The following is a 27,338-nucleotide window of genomic DNA, read 5'->3' as shown; positions in this document are numbered from 1 at the left end:
TTAAGTGAATGCAGTTACACAGTGCATTACAGTAGATCTGGTCAAATATAGACATGCTGAAATAGCCCAGCAGCATTCTGTAGACTTCAAGCAATGGTTTCCACACATTTCACCTTGCCTTAAATGTAGGTGATTAACCAAGACATCTTTCAATCCTAATACTGTACAATAATATTAATACTGTAATATCTCTCTGAAAAAAGTGACTTTGGGTAACATAGTCTGTGGCTGGCAGACATGTCTATAGCGACCCTTCCTTTTACATTCACATACATGCAGATACACACAGAGAGAAGGAGGCTAGAAGAGAGGTAGTGAGGTGAACTTACTGCCTTTTCTATTATGTGTATTAATGGTACCTTATAAAGTACCATTAGAGTCTGGCCTCATAAAGGTTAACCCACATTATAATGTTTGGAGCAGTGCTGCTGCATATGTCAGTATTCCAGCAGCACATCGCAGAAGGCTTAAGCCGTCCTCAGGTGCAAACCTCTGCCTTCATCAATCGGGACCCTACACGAAGACGAATCATATCCACAGAGACCTTTAGGTGTAAATGCTTCATGTCTGAGCCGGCTGAAATATTAATGTCGCCACAAAGTCGTCAGCATGTGCTTTGCATCGAGATTAGGTCTTCGGCTGTCGCACGGATACACATCTCATGCCCTACCAGTTCATCTCCTCCCGTTAACAGATCTAATATCAATTTAATACAGCTCTTCATGGATATGTTTGATATAAAGTCAGGGGGCTGGTATGTGGAATACATTACAGTTTATTCTCAGACCTTGTTAAGCCTTCTTAGCTGACTTAGCAAAATCATTTAAAAACACTGTCTACCATATTAACCCACAATAACGCACATTACAAGTTTCCTATGCCACTGGCTGCAACACAAGCCCAAAGCATTCGATTGATCAACCCCTGTGCTCCTGTGAAACCCCTGTGAAAACATCTAAAGCTAAATTGTGTAATGGGGTTAAAGGAGAATATTGTGCAGGTGTTGCTGCACAGTAGAACGGTGCACCACCACAGTCTTTAAATGGTGCTTTCACACTTGTCCCGAATACATAAATCTGCACCCGTGGCCAATTCAGGGCTCGTCTGGGTGGGAGGCTTATTATCACTTGTTTGCTTTCACCGTGGATTAGCTTTGGGAGGAATAAGGGTAACATTGACTGCCACAATATTTAAAAATGCTGACAGTATATTAAAATGAGGACGGTATTCAAAATTAGTCTGATGTGTCAAATGTTTGTTCTGTGTCTATCTAGTTCACAACCAAATAAGCTTATTCCCCCATGTGCATTTAAAAGAGCATCAGGGTGGGTGCGCTGTAGGTGCTCACTGACTGCTAATGTCACACTCTGAAGTTTCAAGTTTGGCAATAAAGGGTTTTATCCTTTAAAAATGCGTGATTTGAGCCTAAATTAGCCGAGGTGTTGTGGTGTTTAGCATGCTATCTAGCTAACTTAAACAGGCCTAGATAGCTGGCTGTCACCTCACTCTCTCAGACATGAGTTTTTGTTCTGAAAACACTTGTGTCGGCAGCTAAGGCTGTCTGACTGGGGCTGTCTGTGGTGGCTCAGCGGTTAGAGCTCCAGGCTGTTGATGACAGGGTTGTGGGTTCGGCAAGCTGCCACCGTTGGGCCCCTAAGCAAGGCCCTTCACCCTCTCTGCTCCCCAGGTGCTGGGGTTGGCTGCCCACCGCATCTGGGTTAACCACCACAGATGGGTAAAATGCAGAGGACACATTTCGCTGTACGTGGTACAGTGACAAATACGTGCACCTTTACCTTTACCTGATACTCGGTGGAGCTGTAGCTGAGCTAGTTAAACAAAGGCTAGCTTAGCGAGTGAGGACTTTAAATGCAGCTTCCTGTCTTTCCAGTAGCAGTTTCTCAGTCGTTAGTCAGTACTTGCTCGAGTCATTATCGTATAAACGTTTATAAGTGGGGCTTCAGTCAGCCAGACTCGAAGCTCTGCCGTTCCTGTTAACAGCCATGTCTGACTTGTCTTAGCTGAGGAAACAGCTACCAGAGAATGCTTGGCTATATTCTCATAGCCTTCTCCTGCTCTGTATGCATAACTGTTCAGAGCCTTAGGCAGCTGCTCAGTGGAGACCACGGCTGCTGATTAAGGGGACACGGTTTGAGTGTTGATTAAGCTTTGAAATGAACATCACCTGGTCTTTCCTAATGATGACTGTGAACAAGCCTTAGCCCAAACACGCTAATTATGGACAGACAACTGGTCAACTTTACCTGAGAGCTCAACTCTTGTGGGGTGCTTCATCCCTCCCCCCATTAAGATTGTACAAAAAGAATACACTATAAATGATACAAATTAATCGAATACATGTCTGTCCGCATAGTATCACGGCTCTTCTGGTAAAAACAGTTTACTTCATGTTGTGCATGTATGAAAGCCGTAACTGTGAAAGGTGACCAATAAAACATCAGTATCCGGAGGCCACTGGGCACTAAGTTTATTCAAACAGCTTATCCCTCGCCTACTCAGGGCTTGTTTCCATTGTGGAAAGTTTCAATTAGCAATTTTCCACTGGTGTGCTCAGCTGATGAAGCATATCATAAGCTAAAGACAGAGATTAATATCCTGCTATTCATATCTAGATGCCGTAACTAAAAATAGACATGCTCCGTTGTTTGCCTTGCCCCAGTGTAGTCCAGTACACTAGCTTTACTGCGATTAGAAGGTCAGCCAAGGTGCTGTCACACGCAGAACTGAATGGCTAAAGATAAGCAAACCGCCCCCCCCCTGCTCAGGGGATTGCGAGGTACAAGTCAGTGTCTTGTACTGCAAAGACCCTTTATACAAATCTCAGACGTGAGATGAATCCAGGAGTAGGAAAAAAAAAAACAGAGCAAAGCATCACTCTCGTCTGGAGTGATTGTCGGCGTGTCTCGCTTATCAGCCATCGTGATAAATTGTGTTTTTGCATTGTTTGTGTTTTCCAGATGAGATAAGCCACTCCGTGGCCACTCAAACCCTTGTGGGAATAATCGGATTGAAATTCACAGCTAAACCAACTCCATAGTGCGGAATTTAGGGGTTTTACCTCAGGCCTCCCCCTCTTTGTCTCTCCCTCTGCCGTGATGGAGAGATTAATCAGAGGTGCTTTGGAAAAGTGCTTTTAGCCTTACAGCGCTTCTCCCTCCGCTGGCCACGTTTAAGAGCCTCGCGGCGGCCTGCGGTCTCTGAAATGGCCTCTCATGATGAAGCCTCAGTTAATGATAGCCGGCTAATCAAGCGAGCCGGAGGGGAGGGACGAGTTTGAAAGGATGGAGGTGATGGAGTTTATTTATATTTCATGGTGAGCGTGGCTGAAGGGTACTGTAATTACAGATTGTCTCAGCAGACCCAAACATACTTGCTTAACCATGAAACGATTGTATTGAACTGATGATCTCTGGATCTAAATCATGCTGAATTAGTACAGTGTCAAAAGATCAACACTTCATTCTGAGAAAGAGACCAAGGGCACAGAAAACACCAGAGTCTCTTCGCTCTATTTTCCTTTTGGAGGTGCAAAGAATGCTTTTGAGTATATACGTATATCTGTTTGAAGTGTAACCATCACTGCCCACATGCGCCCTTTACCTTGGCATGTTTGTTAAGCAGTGCATCCACTACAGGGCAGTTCAGAGTCAACTGTTTCTGAGCCAGGCCGTGTTTTGCTTGAGCTACTGGCTACACTGCCTTCACAATTTCCAGTGGTACTGCTACGTTCCTTCAGCATCTGTAAGTTGTCAGTAATCGTGCACAAATACAGACAAAATGAACACAGAGTACAGACAGCAGGCTCCGTCCATATCCATATCCATATTCATATCCAGTATTAAGCATAAATAAGTCTTACTTTGTTTAACAAGCCTATTTACAACCCTGTTATTTTGCCTCAGAATGAAACCTTAATGTAAATTTGTGAATTTGTGAATTTCCCCACTGCGGGACTAATAAAGGATTATCTTATCTTATAAATATTTAATTCCAGGTTATTTGTAAGCATTTCTATTGGTTGATTCATCATGAAATCCAAGTCAAAGTGAACTTTATTGTCATTTAGACTATACAGCAGGAGTGCATAGCTAAACAAAAGTGCGTATCTTCAGGCTCCAATGTGCAAATATAACACAAAAGGAAATTGTGACACAATAGAAAGAACACCTACCAAATTAAATGAAGTGAAAAACAGCATAAATGGAGATACAAGACTTTTGCAGGACATTGAGCAATGTGATCTTGTGGTTAGAAAGCCCACAGTTCAAAGATCAGGAAAAACAACAGAATCGTTCTGTCAAATGCTTTATTCTTAGCAGCGTCAGATTTGCCATTTTGTGTAATTAAGTCCTGCTATATTTAACACAACACAAGGTGCTTGCAGGCATTCTCTCAGGCCAGCTATGTCTACAGTGCTATCTCTCCAGCATGTTGTGGTCATCACCCAGTGGAGCCTGGAGCCTTCTTTGCAAATACAATTAGGAGATAAGTGAGGGATGGACCAAGCTTTAATTTATAGTTGTGTAGTAGTGTGTTGCACTCTTTGCGAGTGTTCTTTATTAAAGGGTCCTTATCCTCGCTTTTAAGGGCAAAAGTGTTCCACCCAACACCAGTCAACTGTTAAAGTTTACGACAGTCGAGAAAATAGAAAATAAGCCGCAAAATCAGCCTGTTTTAAATGTATCATGACTGTGATATCCATATACCCTTCGTATTCAACCTACAGCATTTTAGCTCATGTATTCACAATGGAGTGGTAGTGCTGTTACTGCAGACAGATGTAGCAGAGTTACTGAAATGGAAGAGGTGGGAAAATGATGAAATGCTTGACTGTTCCTGACTGTCGAGAAGCAAATGGAGCATTGTAGTTTTCCAAAGGAAACCACATATCCGACAAGAGTGACTGATTGAAGATGTCCCTGAGGATTGCAGGCAGTTGGTTTTGTACATTTCAGCCCAAAGCGAATCACATTACAACTGCTTTGTAGGTTTACAGTAAAAGTCAGGCATCAGCCTCCCTCTAACCCATCCGTCAGTAGAAAAGGACCACAGTAAGACCACTGCTGACCAGATGGTATGTGGGTGGTGGACCTGTCTCAGCACAGAGGTGAGAGCGACGTTGTAGTGTTGTGCTGGTTTCAATCATGTATGTCTCTGGGACAACAGCATTGGTGATAAACACTGTACACAGTGTCTACAATCTAGGTCTGCAATCCCGTGGACATCCAACATCCTGATTCCCCTCACCTGATTTATCTTAATACTGTCTTCAGAAGTCTTGGATTAGCTGAACAAAGTGTCTGGTGTTTTTGTGCCTGATACACTTATACATCTCCCATGCCATGCCTATGCTGGTGTCACCACAGTGCTGAGAATGGCCCACCGCCCAAATAATAGGATTATCTATGGTGGTCCTTTCTCGTTGACAGAAATAGTAAGTATGTGACTTTGTTTGGAGACAAAAATGCTCAGATGTCATTTAACAAGCCTATTTACCACCTTGTTATTTTACCTCAGACTTTAATTTATTGTGAGCTTTTGAAAAAAATAATAAATAAGTAAATGCTTTACTTTTACTTTACTTTATTGGTTGGTTTATGTCACAGTGATGGATCAAAGTAGCCACACATTTTAGCCTAGCATGGCTTAGCACTGTAACAAGAACATGTTGAAGGAGGACATAACAGTGTTTGAGGTTCAGGGTAAATATGTCAGCTCCATTTACCAAACAGTATTCAACTATGAAATAAATAGTTAATACAGTTTTCCATTCTAGGGCACCTTTAAAGATTCAGTAACACAAACAGCCTGTTGTATTCATACACACTATAAAGATGGGTTAGAAAATGGTGATGCAAAGCTACAGCCCCACACAAACCATACATAGCCTGTCGGAAACAAATACAACTAATAACATACAAGAGAAATGTGTGATATGGGCTCTTTAAGCAATAAGTAGGTGAAGATGAGGTCAAATCCCTTCATTCATCAGCTCCTATGCTTGCTCTCCTGTTGTAAAGCTGGTGATAGTGTACCATGCTCTGATGTATAGACTGCTGACGACTTTTTCCTTCCCGTCGTGTTTTTCTGCTATCTCGGTGATCAAACGCCTGTGCCATGAACGCCTCGCTCGCAGCATTATCCCCAGCCAGCAAATGGCTTTCCTTCAGCAGCATTTTTCATTCAGTTAAACCTCCTGAGCAAGCTCATAGACCACACAGCACTGCAATCACAGCTGCCTTAAGAGCTCTACAGTAAAACACTGAAATTACTGCTCTCTAATTAGGTTAAGGAAACACTAGATGCAGCTTCCTCTCCCTCAGAGGCGTTCGGAGGACGAGCTCTTAATTTGCGTTTTAAATTGACCAGCCCAGTGACGATTTCTCGCCTTAACCGGCGGCGGCGGCACACTCATTACAGCACAACTCTTCTGGCCATACCTTTCCCTGCCTTATGTGGCCCTAATGAGGCGCAAAACCTCAAGCGTTCTCATGGCTGAGATCCAATCAGCATCTGCTTTTTTTTTTCTTTCTGTTCAGTCATTCTTAATCTTTTCTGTTCTTTCATCTCAACTCCAAAGAAGCATATTGGTATCATCATATTAAGTCAAATGGGCCTAATGGTGGACATAATCGGCCCAAAATGATTGGAACCAAAGTTAAGGCAATAAGAAAGATTCACTTGACTTGATGTAAAGGTTCTTTACAAATGTAATGGTCCCTCACACAAATCTCTTTAACACACACTATATGACCATATGTTTGTGGACACCCCTTCTAATGAATGCATTCCGCTACTTTAAGTTGCACCTATTGCTGACACTGATGTTCAAAATGCACACACAGCTTTGTTTAGTCCGACTCTCTACCTATTGGCATCATTCCTAATGCCAGGCGTGAGCTAGAGTGGTATCAAGTCCCCCAGCATTGAGCTGTGGAGCAGTGGAACTGTGTTCTCTGGAATGATGGATGGTGCTCCATCCAATACTTTTGGTTTGGGTTGGAAAGTTGGGAATCTCACTAATGTAATTGTCGCTGAATGGCAATCAGATCCTGACATCAATGCTCCAAAATCTAATATAAAGCCTTCCCTGAACAGTAGAGACAGATACTCCAACAAAAGCAGCAACAGTTATTTTTAATACCCCTGTTTTGACTGGTGTCCCTTTACTTTCGTCCATATAGTGTACATGGTTCTTCATGGAACCAAAAGTGGTTCTTGTATGGTATCGCTCAAAAAAGCCTTTGTAGCAGCTTTATTTTTAAGAATGTACATGCTGTAAGTATTCTTTTTGGTTGTATGCTCACCCTTTCTCTCCTTTTCTCTATCTCTTCAGGAGTAGCCAAGGTTTCATGCATATGAAGCTCTCACGAACCAAAGACAATAAGTACATCCTGGGCCAGAACAGCTGTCTCTTCGACAGCGTGCCAGAAATCATCCACTTCTACTCCAGCCGCAAGCTGCCAATCAAAGGAGCCGAGCATATGTCCCTGCTGTACCCCGTGGCCATACGGACACTATAGCCCGCCGGTAACCTGCTTCATCTCAGAACAAACACGCTGTGTAGATGCCCCGGAACACGTTGTTTGATCCGAAACAGATGGATATAGTCTTTCATTGCAGTGAGTTTGTTGTATAAGTTGCTTTGACTGATGTTGACAGGTTGTATGGTGTTTATGAAGCCTTTATGAATGGCTACTTGTACACAGTGCTACTGTAACACTCTACAGCAAGTCCGGTATGGCTGGAAAGGCTGGGAGTCTTCACAGGGCCAGATCTTCCTCGGGTAAGACTGCCCATCTCCAGCCGTTAAGTCGTCATGGTCCATTCGGGTCAGAGGACTGTCGAACCAACACTGACCCCTGAGCAGCCTAATGCAGCTCTTCAGCAGCCTTGTATCTGCTCCAATCTCTGTCTAATCTCTGAACTGTTTCTTCTCCCTCTCTTTTCACATCGCCTGTACACATGGACCTGTAGTCCATGACCTTAGACCTGCAGCCACACTTTAGCTTCATATCGATTGTCCTGCTATTCTGCATCATGCACACTGTAATTAAACGCCACGCAAAACCATTGTGGAAGGGCCACTCCGGAATGACGTATGAACTGGAGCTGTGCAACACCTTGTAACACTAGTGAGCATCTCATCATGCTAGCCACCATCTGAAGAGACCATTATAAACCATTATAGAGGCATTTGGTATTAAGGTCCAGTCGCAATTGTGAAATTCCATAATTTACATGCTTTTCAATGGCAATCTCCATCGCTGGCTTCCGGAGTGAGCTTAGTTTAGCGTTAAGTTCAGCTTAAACGGTGCAAAAATGAGCATAGTTGACGTCTGCTTCGGCTGTGTTGACATCTGAAGGGCACTGAAAAGAGCACTGAATAGCCAAAGTGAAGGAAACACTTGCTAAATTGCACCAAAATTCATTAATTTTTTTCCATTGATAATTATTTGGCTCACCTTGGTCACAGCTGTCACATTAACGGATGAACTGCAAACATCTAATGCACTGGTCACCAAACGTGGAGATCCTAGAGATCCAAATTCCAACACTCTCCTAGCCTGCTGCCACCCTCCACCTCTTCACTAAGCCGACTAATTCTGCCTTTACATTATGATGGTAGATGGATGTTGCATACTCAAAACTGGATATTCCAAACTGGATGTGGAAGCAAACAGTACCTAGTTTAAAATCCCTCCCTAAAGTCCCTTTTGTAGGACTACTAGGATCAGCACTGTAATTCCAGTAGTACTATCTACGACTGTGGAATACCGTTCAGTCGAATGTGTTGTAAGCCATGTTTAATTTTAGAATTGCCAGAACTTTAGAGAAGAAGAATGGAGATATCATCAAGGCTGATGTAAGCCTCTGTAGCTATCAGTGGATCAGAGGTAGCAATCATTCTGTCCCGTAATTCAGTCTTCCCAGCTTTTGGCATCAGTCACAGTTGGAACACTCATAGCTACAGTCCGGGTGTGCCAGGTCATGTTCAATAAAACACTTTTTAGGATAAACTAGTGGCCAAGACCATCAATGCAGTAATGCTACCACTGTCTGGCTGCAAGCCATCGTTGGTTTTATACCACAGTGATACACAGAATGACAGAGTGACACTATTCCTTCACCATCAGTATGTAAATGCAGCATAAGCCACCTGATCCAGCCAGATGGATTCTCATCGAGGTGAACTGACTGAAGCATCTGTAGCAGATTGTTGTGGTTGGAACTCGACTCTGTAGGAAGGAACCAGGTTTTGCGATCAGTGGTCTACTGTGACGTTGGCTTTTTTTAATGAAGTGCCCATGAAATCACATTAATCTCTAATGCCGACTGTATGTATGTACTGCATATAATGAAATTTGAGAGAATGGAGGATGCCACTGGTATTTGTACAGGAATGCTGCCCCTGAAGATGTACGGTGCCCAGGATGTAGCGCCTAGTTCTAAGTAAAGAAATGCAAATGATTGAAGCGTCTCTAAGAGGAACATTCTCTTCTGATGTGTTGTAATTGAGATGCTGCAAGCGTGTATTGAGCAGTGCAGGCTCACGGCGGCAGTTGAATGCACTCGGAGAAACCAGAGATTTCAGATAATGTAGAACATATTTGACCCGAGTCGTCCCATAATGGTAAAGAGGACCTGAATTGCCTTGTGTGGCCCAGCGAAGCGTGAAAAAAGGACCTTTTTAGTCGTTTTCTAAAAGATGAGCCACTTTACATTTAATCCCCTCAGCTTAGGATGCTCTTGACTAGGGAGAAAGAAATATGTCTGCATTGTCTACCTCAGAAAAATCAATTTAATTCACCCATCAGCCGATCAATAAGGTACAATAAGATTGCAGATATTGATCCAGCTCCCTCCTTTCTCCCATCAGTCTTCACGAAATTGTACCTTTGGTTTAAGAACATCTTTTTATTCTTTCTTTTGTTTTTTTCTTCCAAAATTCAATCAAAAGTTGTGGTGTACTTGTGTTCTCCGGAGGTTGTTTTTAAAGAGCGTCATTTGTATGTAAAGTCACTCTGTACTCGTATGTGATGCCAGTGACATACGTTCGGTTCATGCCTTATACTCTAAATGCATGACGGAGAAAAAAAAGAAAATCAACAAAAACAAGAAAACGAATCAGTCCGGTTTGTCAAACTGATTATTTTTTATTTCCAAAAGTTCTGCTTTCGATGAATGTTCTGTGACTGTAATTTATTATGGAGTAATGATGATTATTAATATCTGTGTTTTTACTCCCACACAAGGTGACTGAGACTCTTTTTATGTTCTCCCCGTTCTGTTCTTTGCCTGTGTGTGTGTAAGTGTGTGTGTGTGTGTGTGAGTGAATGAATTAATGTGTGTAAAGGAGCTTAAAGAATTCTTAAACACTTCTATGATGCTTGCAGGTATGTGCTTGTAGTGCTGCTACATCTCGCTGTCTGTTTCCTCACGAATGGCCCAGTGTGTGAGTAGTGACCTGTAGACCAAATGCAACACACAGGAAAGTAATGCATAGAATCGGCTTGATAGGAGTGTCCATCATTTCAGTATATTACACCAGTACAGTTTAGTCTGTATCAAGGGCTGTCATTGTCATGATCCAATAATATACCAGTTACTGGTTTGTAGGAATAGATTGCTAATGCGTCTCTGAAAAAGATCTAAAAATCTAAGCAAATCCACAAATGTGTGTCTATCAGGCTCTGATTTGAGTGTAATAGAGATTCAGCAGTAGAACTTATAATATGCATTATCAGGGTATCAGCATGTATCAGCAAATTCAGTGAAATGCCTTTTAATGTTTTTAAGGTTTTGAGAAATTGACTTCAGACATTTGGAGAGATGTTGCTTTAAGACAGTAATCTAATGAACGTGTCACAGCTAGACATAATTATATACCCGTATACAGCCTCATACTGAGACAGCTGAGGAAAAGACTATAAGTCTGTCAGTTAATTAGATGTAGAGTTACTGTCAGACAAAAATCTTGTATCTCCATTTTTTTCAACTGCCAAATCCCACCCATAGTGGGCGACGGTGAGCCCCGTGTCTGTGCCTATACTGGCTGAAGTACATCAGAATGCCATTTATTGTCCTGTTCACAAAATCAGACGGTCAGTATTAGCTGTCTATCAGCTTGCCCACAGCTGGCAATCACCTCTTCACCTCTTCACTGAATAACTCCTTTAAAACACATCAACTGTGAAGAAAAGCAGGGGGGGGTGTTGATGTGGGGGGAGCTTGCAGAATTGGCAGAACACAACTGGCCAAAAATTTAATTGGATGTGATGTAATTTTAAATTAAAGTGTCCGTTCTGCTCTGTCTATTCACATGGGATTGGCTGGGGTTAAAAGTTGTACTGCAGCCAGCCACCAGAGGGCGTAAGACTGTTTCACCGCTGTTGTCTAGTCCGCTACTGTATACAGTCTACATGCTATTTACGATTTACTTAATGTATCACAGATTTTCCAGTCCTGGAATTCCTAACCCTCCAGGGTACCATAGCCTGCCCCCTCGCCAAGCACATTTTAGAGTTTTAGAGTCCCAGCTCTGACACGCAAACTCAAAATCAGGACGGGTTGTTAATGAGCTGCTTAGTTGGATTAGATGTATTGGCAGCCAAGAAAACTCTGTGCTTGGCAAAATGTGTAATCGCAAACAGGTGTGCATTTGTGAGATCCTGCTGGTGTGGGTTTCCTCTTTTGTGTGCTAATAGCGCCCCCTTGAGGAGAACATGGCTTATAATGGCCTGTGGAGTCCCGGATCATCATTCAAACAGCACACTACTATTTAAACAAACTTTAGCCAGTTTGTTGAGATCAGTGCAGATCAGATCATGAAGCAACGATGACAGCCCTTGTTGTATGGATGTAATGTATCGTATTCAGCTAAATTCTAAGCTTTACTTTTTCACTGTAGTTCATGATGCAAAACTTTTTTACTATTATTGTCGGTCTTCTGTGTGAGTGTAATGCACAGCCTGATTATGCAACGGCTTTGCCCATGTTTCTGCCTTTGTTGCCTGATGGTAAGCCTCTTATGTGGAAAGGCCTTTTTCTCATGTTTATGGATGGTAGCGTAAGGTGAAGCCTTTATGGTGGTGAAACACTGTGGGCTGAAATGGATGGTGCTAATTAAGGTACCGCCTTGTTAGACCCTTGTCATGAGAGTTTAAACAGTGTGCTTGAGAATGATAGAAGAACTACCTTCTGGTTGCTTTTGGCAATCTGTTTCTAAAAGTGCGGTCAGCCCCCCTTGTCCAGCTGCAGTGGTACAAACGGACTAGTACTGAGCTCAAGCACTCAGCCGTTCCCATCTCAAATGACCTACCACCGCTGCCTCCCCCAAAATACCCCACAGACCTCCCAAAGAGGAGAATCAGATGGTTCTGGGTGTCTTTCCTGGAAGTGTTTTTGTGCTGCAGCTGAGACAGAGGCGGGTCAGGGAGAGAAGGCTGCTGCTGTTTTTTAGACGAGAAAGTGGAGTCGGCTGTCCATCAGTGGACAGGGATGACCCCAGAATCCAGAAAGGGAATTCTGTGTATTAGTGCTTGATTTTTTTGAATTAACGAAAAGGAGGACGCGTAGTGTTTGAATGTTGAGAGGCCCGGCCAGTTAGTTATGCGTGCCGTTGATGAGACTGATGAGTTCTGAGCATATATGAGAGGAATACATCAGTGTTTTTTTAAACCTTGAGCATATCTTCAGAAAGGCTATATGGATAAAAGTATTGGGACACCTGCTCATTTGTTGCCTCTGCCAAAAGCAAGAGTATTAGAAAAGAGTTTATCCTGCTGTTGTTGGAGGAACTGTCTCTACTGTCCAGTACAGGCTCTCCAATACTATTTTGTCTGAGCACTGCTGTGAGGATTTGATTGCATTCAGCAATAAGAGCATTAGTGAGGTCAGGATGTTGGATGATCACCACCTCACCTCATCCCCAACTCCCCAATTTATCCCAAAATAATTAGATGGAGCATCAGCCATCATTTCAGAGAACACAGTTCCACTGCTCCACAGCTCAGTGCTGGGGGGCTTTATACCCCTCTAGCCAATGCCTGGCATTAGACATGGTGCCAAGAGGTTTGTGTTGATCTGCTCCAAAGTAAAATAGAATCCTATTCTATACTGAGTGCATTTATTAGAAGGACATGAAGTGTATGTGATGAAGCAGGAAATTGAACAGGAAGTGTATATGAGCTGCAGGTGAAGTGGAGAGATGGAGAATGAGTGCTGGTCTGGAAACAAGAGCAGACACTACGGTGGTGTGTGAAGGTATGGAGACGTCATGCGGATCTGAGTGGTGGAGGCTGAAGATGCGGAGGTGAGGAGAAGAAAACAGGTGCATTACAGAAGAAAGCAGATCATTGAGAAATCACCAGAGATCATTCTGTCTGTGCATCTGTAGCAGCATCTTCTTCTGTAGACAATTGTTACTCTAGTGTGTGTGTGTGTGTGTGTGCGTGTGTGTGTTACTCACTGAAGCTTTGCTCAATGCTTCTGGTTTCTTTTGGCTTCCCTGTTCTCATGTGCGATTGTGGGTTTGTACAAGTGTGCATCTGAGTGAGTGTGTGTGTGTGTGTGTGTCTGTGGGGGGGGGGGGGCGGAGTGTGCGTGGGCGTGCCTGTGCTGGACGATACATCGTTGCCTCGGCTGAGTCTCTTTACATTTGACTCCTGAGTTTGGCGATGGTGTGTCGGTGTACGTTTCCTCCTGTGTATGCACTAATGGAACATTTCTGTACAGTCTCTCTTGGCCAAATGTATATACTGAATGTATTAGACGGGGATGTGGAGGACTGAGGTTCAGAGAAATAAAGTAGAGTTTATGGGTCTAACTGTGTTTTGTCGTTTCTTCCTGTTTTATCTGTTGTTAACTGCTGTGCACACTGCCCATGACGGGAAAAAGATTGTAAGGTCTATACTGAGTCACTCAACTCTTCCAGGCCCTGTCCAGTCACTTTACGGGTTTCCACAAAATAATTCAGGCAGAATTTCTGGATTATTTATACAACTGCACATTTTTAAAGCTGCTCTGCAGTTTGTAATTATTCATTTTTAAAGTTGTGTTGAGACAGTATGCAAATGATATAACGACCCGTATGCAAATGCTTGGGCACTTCTGTTCAAATTTACCATATGTTTTGTTGATTTTCTAAGTTCTTATGTATTTAAACGTTAAATATAACATTATATGTATACATTATATATATGTACTGTATGTGGGCAGTGGTGGCTCAGCGTTTAGAGCGCCGGGTTATCGATAACAGGGTTGTGGTTCGATTCCCGGGCTCGGCAAGCTGCCACTGTTGGGCCCTTAAGCAAGGCCCTTTACCCTCTCTTCTCTCCGGGCGCTGGAGTTGGCTGCCCACCGCTTTGGGTGTGTGTGTGTGTACTCACTGCCCCTAGTTCACTAGTGTGTGTGTGTGTGTTCATTACCTCGGATGGGTTAAATGCGGAGGACACATTTCGCTGTATACACAGTGTACAGTGACAAATACGTGCACCTTTACTTTTACCTTTTTCATAACATTCAATGTGCCATTACTTTTGCACATGCCATATATAATGTTTTTGTTTGCAATATGTTAAATAATAAATATAAAAAATACCTATTTCTGTAGTGGATTTGAAATTATTTACAAATGAATTAATTTGACCAGGGGTGGCCAACATTTTGCATACAATTGTATGAATACATCTGAATTTAATATAATAAATGTCACTTTTTACCTACAGTTGCACTCAACTATTCAAACCCCACTGCAAACTGTTTATTCCCTTGTGAAAATAAAATAAACTTAAGAGCACTACATACGTATATTCATATTAGGATACTAAAATTTCTAAAACCAAACATAAAATATACTTTTTCTGTGTTTCCATTAAATGTATTTTACATGTATACTAAAACATGTCAACTGAGGTGTATTATATAAAAATTATACTTGAAAGAAAAAAAAATATTTAGTCTGTATAAGTAGTATATATAGTATATTGAATAATAAATGAAGTCTGTAGGAAAACTGGATCTATCCCACATATTCCTCAACTGTCATTTGTGATCATTTTACAGATCATTGAGATCAATGAATAGTAATTGAGTTATTATTTAGTGATCATTGGTTAATGGACAGTGGTTGGCCCATGTGATCTTAAAAACAGAACAAATAAATAAATGAACTGCACTGATGTTGGATTTACTGATTTCTCTCATACTAATGGTTCTCTACAAGTCCAGTAACTGAGTCAGCTGTACTGCTTCAATAATATACAGTGGGTTTGTGTGTGAAATACAACCTATATGAGTAAAACTCACAACTTTCCCATTGGCTCCTGCCACCACCTATTTGCATACTGGGTGTGTCTTTCCCCCTTCACTCACCATCAGTGTGAAGCCATTCCCCCAAAGTTACCTGTGTTCAGTCTGCTACTGCTCTAGCGACAAGGAAAAACTCTCTTTTACTTAGTGGAAAAAAGCTTGGAAGAAACCAAGCCTCAGTCCAAAGAATCCATCTGTTGTAGCTAAATTCTTTAGAAACTGTCTCATTAAAGTTTTTAGGGATAAACACCTGTTTTACACATTTCTTCTGAACCATTATAAACATTTTCAACAAAATAGTAGTTCTATGATTTGTCCCAAATTATTACAGTGAATCACCTTTAATAAAGGGACCCTGCTAAAAGTTCTGCAACAAAATGAATTACCTGACAAACGCAGACAACTTCACTCTAAGTGAGCACAGGAGTGAACACTAGCACACAGCCAGCGCAGTGTCAGACACACCACAGTAACTCGCTCCTATAGGCTACAACACCGAAACCAAATTATTAGAAACATACACGGACACTCAAGAGAAGAAATCACAAAGCACTGACACTGCTGAGTGTCGGGGATTGAAGGACACACCCTGTATGCAAATAGATGATGCCAGGAGCCAATGGGAGAGATATACGTTTTACTCAGAAAGGCTGAATTGAACAAACTAACCCTACAGGTCAGTGTATATTATTACACTATTGTTACACTGAACCTGTTCAGAAATGATTCAATCCAACATCAGTGCAGTTTCTGTTTCTGAGCAAAACTCACAGCTTTCTAATTGGCTCCTGGCACCAACTATTTGGATACTGGGCGTGTCCTCCCCCTCACTCACTGTCAGAGTGTGTGATTGCACAGCTGTATTGGATAGCTGTATCTTGTATTCTGGGTTAGGTTTTCTGTAAAAGTAGTTTATTGATTTAATATGTCAAGTGTTAAATATTTTGTTAGTTGGAAAATGATCAGTGTTATTACATTATTAAAGGTGCATAAGCCTAAAAATGTTTTAACCATGGAATATTCTCTCTCATTAAAAATTCTTCTATCATTCTGCTGGAATTTAATGCAAAATGTGAGTATGTTTTGGCAACTGTTGCTTCCAGTCATTTGACTGTTTACTGTGTACACAATATAAAAAACTCCTAAAATTGCAAAGAAAAGACTGTAACTGTTAATATAAACATCAGCCACAATATTATCTGCACATTTGATTATAGGTAATCATTGTGATTTGGAAAAGCAGACAAATACTGAATCATTTTAGTTCATAAGTAAATGTAATTTGTCATTACTGGCATTAATACTTAAATAGGAATTGGGTTATTAATGCTGAAAAGAACACTGAAGCGTGGCGGTGGCTCTGTGATGCTTTAGGGCAGATTTGCTTCCTCTAACACTGGAAACCTGCAGTCAATCCTAAAAGAAAACATCAGGCAGTCTGTAAGGAAGCTGAAGCTTGGACATCATTGGATCTTCCAAAAGAGCACTAATCCCATGCACACCTTAAAACCCACCAAGGCTTCTTTTTAGAGGAAACTCTGGAAGATTGTAGCGTGGTCATCAAAATCAGACCCTACTTGAACTCCATGGAAAATCTGGTGGGAGCTGAAGAAGGCAGCTTTGGAAGCAAACCCATGAACATTAGTAAACTGGATGCTACTGCCAATGAGAAATGAGCTAAGAGTCGTCAGGGATGCTGCCAGAAGCTGGTGTCTAGCTATGCTTCACGATTGCAGCAGGTCATAACAGCAAAAGGGTCTCTACTAAGTACTAAAGATACCTGTCATGCTGAAGTTTTGAATGGCTTTGAATGGTTAAGGTGTCTGCTGCTATGCTAACTGAAAACTGAGCTCTTGTTAAAGCTTTTGATTAAACAGTAATCTTGCACTCGTATCTTTTTATTGCACTTATTAAATCTCAGCATTCTGTACTGACTCTCTAACGCCTGCCAGTATCTTACTATTTAACCTGTGTTTTCTGAATGAACTACAAAGCACATTTGTGATAGAGACTCTGTTAAATGCTGTAAGTGTAAAAATACATTTATGCTTATTTAAGCTCAGAGAACACCTGGATTTGGCTTATGTGTGCTCTAATACAACTACGTACACTTAAATGACTGGATTTTACTTATATTTCACCATATTTAGGCAATAAAGTGGACTGTCTTGTCATGTAATCTGTAGGTTATCTGTATTTTAGTATAATTCTGCATAAAAGTACACAAGCTTATCATGTTAACAAGAAAAAGCTCTACACTTACAGTGTAAAATAACTACACGTCTAAATGAAACAACGAACATAGTTTAAACGCTACAGAAATCTGGGAGTCATTTTGTGGCACATTTTGAAATTTCTTATGTTTGTCCCTTTCCCATTGGCTCCTGGCACCAACTGTTTGGATACTGGGCATGTCTTTCTCCCTCCCTCACCGTCCATGTGTAATCATTCCTCCCTGACTACATGGGGGTGGGGGCATTGCGGTGAAGCACTTACTTGTAGTCTTTGCGTATGTTTTCTTTTTGTGTGTGTGTATATATATATGTATGTATGTTTCAGCTATTTGCAATAAACCAACCAAACAAGAACATTAAGAATTTAAAAAGCTCAATACAATGAATATGACATTAAAGTGCATTATCCTAATTTAACACTAAATGCCACAATATTCTTCCGCTGACTTACCGCTGATCCAATCCTGGAGATTATCAAATGACTGGCAAACCAAGACAAAATTAAAGTAAAACATAATGTAATAATTGTAATATTTTATACATTTTTCATTAAAGTTTGTGCAGATAAACATAATTTATTATACAGATTATTGAAAGATTACAATCAAACACTTTCAGTGATGCATTTACACTAAAAGTAAAACAGTTCCTTTACGATTTCCCCTGTATTATTATTATTATTATTATTATACTAAATCTTCTTCATTAGAGCGGTTCCACAACAATGTTAACTATCTACCATCTAAAAAAAACTATCTAAAGTAGCCCGGAAGAAACATCAACACATTGACAGTGAGTATCAGTGACTGAAGGACACGCCCTGTATGCAAATAGATGTTTTACTCAGAGGTTGTATTGCACTGACTCAGTTACACTAAACTGTTTAGAAATGCTTCAATCCAACATCAGAGCAGTTTCTGTTTTTAAGTAAAACACACTGCTTTCCCATTGGCACCTGGAACCAAGTATTTGTGATATTGGGTGTGTCCTCTCAGCTGCCTCACCGTCAGTGTGTGTGATTGCCCCTCCAGGCTGCCTTCTCTTGGCTATGTGTTTGTGCTTTTAATTAATTGGTTGATTGCTTGTTTTTTGAGCAATTGACTGCTTGTGTGTGAATGTATGTTGTCCACAAACTACAACAGTCATTTTTCTATTGCCTGAGAACTGTGCTTTGCTTTGATGCATCAGCTGGCGGTCAATGTGGGGAAAGAGCAAGGCCTATTATGCTCTCTCTGATAGCTGCTGCTGATGGCAGACAGCATAACCCGGGATTTGAACCAGTGACTCCCCTGTTCATTCAAAATAACAGGGTTGTAAAGAGGCTTGTAAAAAGACCTCTGAGTATTTTAAGCCCCAACCAAAGTCCCACACTTACTATCCTACAAACAACCTGAAATACTCAATAAATGCATTCTTTGGCACTCATAGGAATGACAGGACCGGGCACATTTCAACACACTGGACAGTTTTGAAGGCGATTGCTTTTCATTTATTCTAAAAAGCAGCTTTAATAAATATTCATTCAACACTACTGTTTTAGATTTCATTTAATGTGTATTTTCCACAGTCGTATACTCTCTCTGAACCGCCTCTTTTTATCCACATGGAAGACGAGCAGCAAAAAAGGAAAACTGATTTGAATTTCATATTATGAAGCAGCACAAAGTGGAAGCTCTGAAAGGGGATGAATGCTTTCTGTAGATGCTCTAAATCTTGTGTGACCTTCGTATACAGTACAAAAGAAAAGACATATCCGGAATACTAAAGCCAGTACTGCTTCATTTATCCAGTGCCGTTCAGAGAGCCGCAAACTGTACATGTAGCCTGTCACAGTAGCAATGCACTTTGAGAAGTCTGCATATCCACTGGGTTTATTGGTTACTATGGTGAAATGTTCACCCTGCACTCTAACCTCTCTGTCTGTTCAATCACTGACGGTCTGAATTGTGTACGTGTGTGTGTGTGTGTGTGTGTGGATGTGTGTTCTAGCTTCCTAGGCCTCAGGGCAATAGCTCTGGTGTGACATTTCATTAGTTTGTGCTGTGCTAGATGCTTCTCCACTTTAATTTAATCACGCCATGTTCCAGACGCCCCAGAACGTATCTTTGTAATGCATGCTGCCCGTGGGACAGGACAGGCTGCTGCTGCCCATGCACTGTATTTGTCTGCGTTATCCAACTGGATGAAAGCTGATCTGTTGGATGAAATTATTGTACATATTCACACACTGACAGTGGGCAGAACTGGCAAAGGATATACATGTAGGAGTGCTGTCCCTGGCTTTGTGGGAAAGGGTCTGTAAAAGAAAAAGCCAGGGCCAGATACATTGGTTTATCAGTTCATTCGGTACATATACCTTGTACCTACACCTATTAGCCATTTATGATGCAGGTGGACTTCAATTTCTAACTGTAGCTTCCACCAGCTCCATTGGTGGAAAGCAACATTGGGCCACCAATGACCAGATATTCGACAGCAGTGAAATCTCCTGAAGCCCAGGAACATGGGCTCATGGCTGCAAGATTTGTTTACATTTGGACCAAAGGACTGCAACAACACAGGTTAACAGTAACAGTAAGCCAGCTGTAATCAAGGAAACTTGCGCTTAGCATTTAATTTCCCTCCAATTAAGGCAAGATTTAAATTTAGGCCGTAATATTAATGATATAGTACTAACGTACGGCCCTAAAGTAAACCAGAGAAACAAACACCAAAGAAGTAAACTAGAGTCTCATCATAACTACAGCATAGTACTAAAATACATTTTTTCAGGATATTTTAGTGGTGTGGGTGCCTGTTTTCTCACAAGGCTAATCCAAAACAATGCATGGATAGAAGGAAAGGGAAGTCGACTACAGAACAGCACCTCAGAACCTCAAAAATGGTGCTTTACCCAAAACGCACTTCAGTTTTTACATCCTCTGCCAATGACTGATTTGATCAGGAAGCCTGGGGCTAACATGTGACTAGAGCATTAGATCTGTACTCTTAGCACAGCTTTCAGTTAAAATATTGTACTGTTTAATTGTACTGTTGATCGCTCTAATATTTGAAAAAGGAAGTCTAATACACCAGCCTCATCTAGTCAACTGCACTGGATCGCTAGTTGCCGCCGCCCTCCACCGGCCGTCACATGACCATCCACAGTGTTATCAGCAGCGCAGAAGACATCCCTCATCCAGGGTTATCCATGCAGGCCCAGGCTGTTCAAAGTGTTCTTTGAGGACCAAAAAAACCCTCTAAAAAGGCAGTCATGAAAGAGGTAAATATCTCCACCTGAGGATGAAACACTCTCTCTCTCTTTTTCCCTCTCCCCCCTCCTCTGGTCCTCTGTAGCCCGGTCACGTCCGACTGAAAGCAATTTCAGGGAGCCAACCTGATGCTAATAGTATCCAGGCTGCCTTATGGCGGAAGACAAAGGCAGGGCACTTTTCAGCTGCTGATTCTGTCCACGTCAGGCCACAGAGACACACACTGGTGCTCTAACTGCTCATTACTGTGGGCTTCCTCCATCTATCTTTTAAGCTTCTTCTTTCTTTAAGAGGTCCATTAAGCGATGGAGGTTTAAAGTATCAATTGAGCTGCTTCATTCAAAAGGATGGATGATGGTGATGGTGATTCCCATTGACATTCCATCTGTAGATATTTTAGCTTCTAGTGTTGAACCTGTGGCTACATAGTGTTATCTATGTACAGTGCAGGTCAGAGGAGATCTGTTATATCTACAATGCCCTCTTTTTTTAATAAATGCTAAAGGGCAAATATGACCTAGGAACAGACCTAGCAAGCAGGGGTTATTGTAGTAGCTGTATAGGATACACTGTAAAAACCCAAAATTTGAAGCATTTGCTGAACTTACTTTTTAGCCTTAAATTGTTTACTCAACTAAAAACCTAAGAAATGTCAATAAGACGTTTCACATCAACCAAATGGTCTGACAGCATATTCTGTGTTGAGCTAGCTACACTGTAAACCCAAACCTAAAAACTAGGTTTGAGATTAAGTCTCAATCACAGCTTCAACACCAATTATTTCTAAACTAACATTAATAACCTGCAAAAACACCCCATCATATGACCAGGGTTTATCCAAGAGAGAACACTGCCATACTCTTATAACTACTAAAAATGATTTCTTACTCTTACAGCCTTTAACTTTGACCACTAAGAGCCACTAAAACATGCCTCCATACCTGAGAGAGGGTAGCTGGGGGAATGACTCCACATTGATGGTGAGTGAAGGGGTGTAAAGACACACCCAATATGCAAACAGATGATACCACAAGCCAACAGGGACGTTTCAAGAACTGCATATGGGAGCACTGTTCAAAGCCCCTGGTGTGCAAGACTGAGAAGCTCTGTAGTGTTTGTCCAAGGGCCTTAGTACACAATGTTTAGGTAACACAGAAACTCTTGTTGGGACGTTATGAGGGTGAACTCTGTTGGCTTTACATGTCTTTGCGTGATCATGTAAGGTAATTCAGATTTCCTCGTTATAGTGACTCAAATAGCTCCATGGATGGCTGTGGCATTACCATAGATCATACTTACAGTCTGTTGATCATAGGGGCAATGCTGAGATAGACAGTCATGCCTCTCTGGAGCCCCACAGTACACTTTCCTCCTGTATGTATCACCAATACAATCATTCTGATTAAGGCTGTAAAGCAGTGTAGGTTATTTTAACTGCTGGAACTGCACAGAAGCTGATTGGTTATCAGTGACTGATAGTCTTAGTCTTTTTCCTTAGTTTATAAGTTGTTTCATTTTCAGTTTCAGTTGTTTCAACAGAATAAAAAACAAATTAGGGATGCATGATGACATCATTGGTTGGCTCTCCATCCATCTTCCTACTTTGTCCGACTCAGGACTGCAGTAGGTCCAGAGTCCACTGGGAATCATTGGGCTAAATACCTGGCAATTTAGCATAGCCAATACATCTACCATGTGTTTTTGGGAGGTGGGAGGTGAACAGGAGCACCTGGAGGAAGGAGAAAGGGTCTAACCCACAACCCCAGGTCCCTGGAGCTGTGTAGGAACTGTTTCATACATGTTCATTTAATTCATTTAATTCTCTGTAATTGTAATGTACTTTTACAGTGGGGAAACAAAGTATTTAGTCAGTCACCAATTGTGCAAGTTCTCCCACTTAAAAAAATGAGAGAGGCCTGTAATTGACATAGGTAGGCCTCAACTATGAGAGACAAAATGAGAAAAAAAATTCTGAAAATCACATTGTCTGATTTTTTAAGAATTTATTTGCAAATAACGGTAGAAAATAAGTATTTGGTCAATAACAAAAGTTCACCTCAGTACTTTGTTATATATCCTTTGTTGGCAATGACAGAGGTCAAATGTTTTCTGTAAGTCTTCACAAGGTTGGCACACACCGTTGCTGGTATGTTGGCCCATTCCTCTATGCAGATCTCCTCTAGAGCAGTGATGTTTTGGGGCTGTCGGCGGGCAACACGGACTTTCTACTCCCTCCAAAGGTTTTCTATGGGGTTGAGATCTGGAGACTGGCTAGGCCACTCCAGGACTTTGAAATGCTTCTTATGAAGCCACTCCTTTGTTGCCCTGGCAGTGTGCTTGGGATCATTGTCATGCTGAAAGACCCAGCCACGTTTCATCTTCAATGCCCTTGCTGATGGAAGGAGGTTTGAACTCAAAATCTCATAATACATGGCCCCATTCATTCTTTCATGTACACGGACCAGTCTTCCTAGTCCCTTTGCAGAGAAACAGCCCCACAGCATGATGTTGCCACCCCCATGCTTCACAATTGGTATGGTGTTCTTTGGATGCAAAACAACATTCACTCTCCTCCAAACACAACGAGTTCTACTCATCTGACCATAAGACATTCTCCCAATACTCTTCCGGAACATCCAAATGCTCTCTAGCAAACTTCAGACGCGCCCGGATATGTACTGGCTTAAGCAGGGGAAAAACGTCTGGCACTGCAAGATCTGAGTCCCTGGCGGCATAGTGTGTTACTGACGGTAGCCTTTGTAACGTGGGTCCCAGCTTTCTGCAGGTCATTCACTAGGTCCCCCCGTGTGGTTCTGGGATTTTTGCTCACCGTTCTTGTGATCATTTTGACCCCACGGGCTGAGATCTTGCGTGGAGCCCCTGATCGAGGGAGGTTAGCAGTGGTCTTGTAAGTCTCCCATTTTCTGATTATTGCTCCCACAGTAGATTTCTTCACATCAAGCTGCTTGCCTATTGCAGATTCAGTCTTCCCATCCTGGTGCAGGTCTACAGTTTAGTTTCTGGTGTCCTTCGACAGCTCTTTGGTCTTCACCATAGTGGCGTTTGGAGTGTGATTGTTTGAGGTTGTGGGCAGGTGTCTTTTAAACTGTTAACGAGTTCAAAAAGGTGTCATTAATACAGGTAATGAATGGAGGACAGAGAAGCCTCTTAAAGAAGAAGTTACAGGTCTGTGACAGCCAGAAATCTTTTTTTCTCATTTTGTCTCTCATAGTTGAGGTCTACCTATGATGTCAATTACAGGCCTCTCTCATCTTTTTAAGTGGGAGAACTTCCACAATTGGTGACTGATTAAAAACTTTTTTCCCCCACTGTACATCATGTATGTAGACTATTATATTTCAAATCCCAGCTTTAAAAAGCTGTGGTCAGAGGGCAGGGTCAGTCACAGAGGATTAAGAACCTTGCTCATGAGCCCAACAGTGGCAGCTTAGTGGACCCAGAATTGAAACCCACAACCCTGTACTGAGCCACCACTGATGTAGTCCTAAGTAGCTGATATTGGCAGATATGTCAGTGGAAAATATTGGATTTCAGCATCACCCCAGAATTCCCATATCAGTGCATCCATAATAAACATCTTCAGGAATTGTGATGTCATGTTTTTGCTATGTTGCTCATTTCTAAATCTGCATGATTATTCATAGGACCAATCGATTATACTCCTGCGTTCTGACTGACCGTAGTTCACGACCGGCCGGCTGAATGAAGACCTTCAAAAATAAACAAGTGAGATACACACATCCCGCTGACACTTTTCATCCATCATCCTCTCAGCTCTCTTCCTTAGCAACACAAAGCAGCACAGGCAAAACGCTTGAGCCGTAGCGCCTTCATGGCCCTACGTGTCATCAGCAGACGAGAGGAGCAGCTTATCTTTTACCTGAAACGCAATGTGTCACATTATCCTGACTCGTCACATTATTCCACCCCCATCCTTCTTCACTGCTGACATACAGTCAGTCAGTGGGGTCGGCCTGGCACTCACTGTAGGGGGAAAATACACCCCTAATAGCAATACTATTATAAAACACTACTGTATCAATTATATTACACTGCTGTATCAATTCTCAAAAATACAGCGTCTGCTTTTAATGACTGGTTTACAGTTTATTTGTACTCTCTTTAGTCTTTAGTTCTCATTCTGTAAAAAATGGCATATATAGTTTATTCTCCTGATGTAGAATCTGGAGTCACTGAGATGAGGAAATCAGAATTACTTTTCATGCGCCAAAAAGATTCTCTGTTACCTGAACAAGAAATTGGCTTCTCCACTTTGCACATCAGAGGCTTTGAACAGTGGCCCCACATGCAGTTCCTGAAAGATTTTCCATTGGCTACTACCAGCATCTGTTTGCATATTGGGTGTGTCTCTGCACCTCTTCGCTCACCGTCAGCGTGTAGTCATTCCACCCAGACTACCTTCTTTTAGGTCCGCAGCTGTAGTTCATACAATGATTGGTTGTCTGGCTTCAGTGTCTGAAGGTTGTAAAAACATGTTGGTGTATTCTGACTTGCTTAGTGTAGTTATGTTGCTTGAGTACTGCAGCTTTAACATATATAAACAATCATTAGCTGAAAATGAATTTCATAATAGTTTTAGCAGTCTGCACAGAATAAGCAGTGTTTAAAAAGAAAAGCTTTGTTGTCTAAACAAATAAATCTCAGATTAAGCTAAACATATAGCCTTAAATGTTTTTCATTTTCACAGTCTATTAAAGCAAAACGTCAGATTTACGTTTACTCAGGATTTATATTTATGATGCATTTTAATACGATGACTATATAGCCTACAGGATTTTCCTAAAATTTGCTTTATAAATTGTAAATATACTTCCCCATTAGCGCATGTTTGTCCATCGTATCTTCCAAAATCAACTTGTACCAGCCTCTACACTTCTGGAAAGGATTTACACATAGATGTTGGAAGATTTCTTTGATTATCTGATTGTATTCAGCCAAACGATTATTCTCGTGGTCCGGTAATGATGGAGATTAGTTCTGGATCACAAATGTCAATCTAATTCTATCCCATTCCACAGGTATCAGATGGATATCCATCACCCGAGAGAAAGCCACACAGCTCAGTGCTGGAGGGCTTTATACGGCATGATTATACAAGCTAGGTTTATACTGCAAGCAGTTTAAGCCTAAAATGCCAAAAACTTAACTGTTTTACTGGTAAAAACTCAAATTCAAAATATCTGTAATGCAGACTTTTCTGAAATTCTCATTTCAGATATTGACCATGATTTTTATTCATTAGAAATAATATCAGATCTGCAGATGGGTAAAGTAAATTTAACTAGTCATATTACATGTATATTGTCTAGTCCCTCTAGAGAAATATTACCAATGGGATGAGATACTCTAGAGCAGTGGAACTGTGCTCCATCCAACACTTTTGGGATGAATTGGGAAGTTGAGAAGGAGGTGGGGTGATGCTCTCCCAACAACCTGACCTCACATTGCTATTGTGGATGCATGCAAACAGATCCTCGAAGCAGTGCATCGGAATCTAGTAGAAAGCCTTTCTTGGATAGTACAGAATAGAGCATGAATAGAGTTTGAAAATACATTAATGATATGTTATCCTGGAGATATGACTACTCAGAAAGGCTTTCTAGATCTCAGCAATAAAAATCTTACATCTTAATGAAAAATGCATTACCGAGATCTTGCTAAAACGGCTTGCCATACATTTGTGCACAATTGAGTCAGCATACATTCACTCAATAGAAAGGATGTCTGAAAACTTTTGGACATGTGTCTTACATGTGATGTTAACGTGCAGCGTAGAATACATATGTATTCCTAACAAACAGTAGTAACATGCAGTATCACGCATTTGTACTGTAGCAAGAAAAAAAAAACTAAAAATCTGCTGCTGCTCATGTAATTGCACAGGAAAAACCTCAGTTAACAACTGTGCCAAACAATTAATCTGATTGAACTCTGCCCTGCTGGCCTCTTGATGCCTCAGGTAATTTGGCTCGATTGTGGTGGGTGCCAGACAGGCCACTGTAAACTCCCCAGGAGGCAGTGCTACTGGAGACAGGAAATTGCTTGCAGGTGTGTGAACGTGAAGGCAGCTGTGTTTGGATACTCTGCTGTTGGAAAAGAAGTGGGTATCTGATTGAGCGCGCTCATTTACCAACAACCCTATAAAAGCCTGAGTGGGGCAATTAGAGAGCTCTAAGAGGACAACAGGACGAATAGGATATATCTCCTTCTGCCGCCTGCTGTAACAAAATCAAAGAGGCAAAACAGGCATCAAATAAGCCCTTAATTGCTTGTTGTAAAAAGGAACGCAGGATAATTGACTAATAGAAACAGAGCCGTTTTAAAAGGTAATTACGGCACGGTCACCTTTGAGGTGCTGCGTTGAAATGCAGCTGCGCAGCTGGGCATGAGAATAAACTGTACATCCGGGACATACGGATATATTAGGATATGGAAGGGACATTGTGCATCTCAAATAATTCAGTTTTACTGTAGCAAT

The 27,338-nt window shown here is 41.5% G+C and overlaps 1 protein-coding gene across 3 annotated transcripts in view; it reads left to right on the top strand.

Moving 5' to 3' along the window:
• LOC140575524 (SH2 domain-containing adapter protein F) overlaps positions 1–13,604 on the top strand; it is a 168,138-nt gene extending 154,534 nt beyond the window's left edge. For all 3 annotated transcript variants that reach the window (XM_072695885.1, XM_072695883.1, XM_072695884.1), the window contains one exon: positions 7,358–13,604. In XM_072695885.1, coding sequence (XP_072551986.1) covers positions 7,358–7,544 — 187 coding nt within the window. In that variant the 3' untranslated portion in view covers positions 7,545–13,604. The remainder of the gene's footprint in view (positions 1–7,357) is intronic.
• Positions 13,605–27,338: the final 13,734 nt, after the last annotated feature.

This window comes from Salminus brasiliensis, chromosome 13 (genome assembly GCF_030463535.1).
Source record: "Salminus brasiliensis chromosome 13, fSalBra1.hap2, whole genome shotgun sequence".
In the NCBI taxonomy this organism is placed as follows: Eukaryota; Metazoa; Chordata; class Actinopteri; order Characiformes; family Bryconidae; genus Salminus; species Salminus brasiliensis.
Note: the sequence above shows the minus strand (reverse complement) of the source record. Positions and strands in the feature narration are given on the sequence as shown.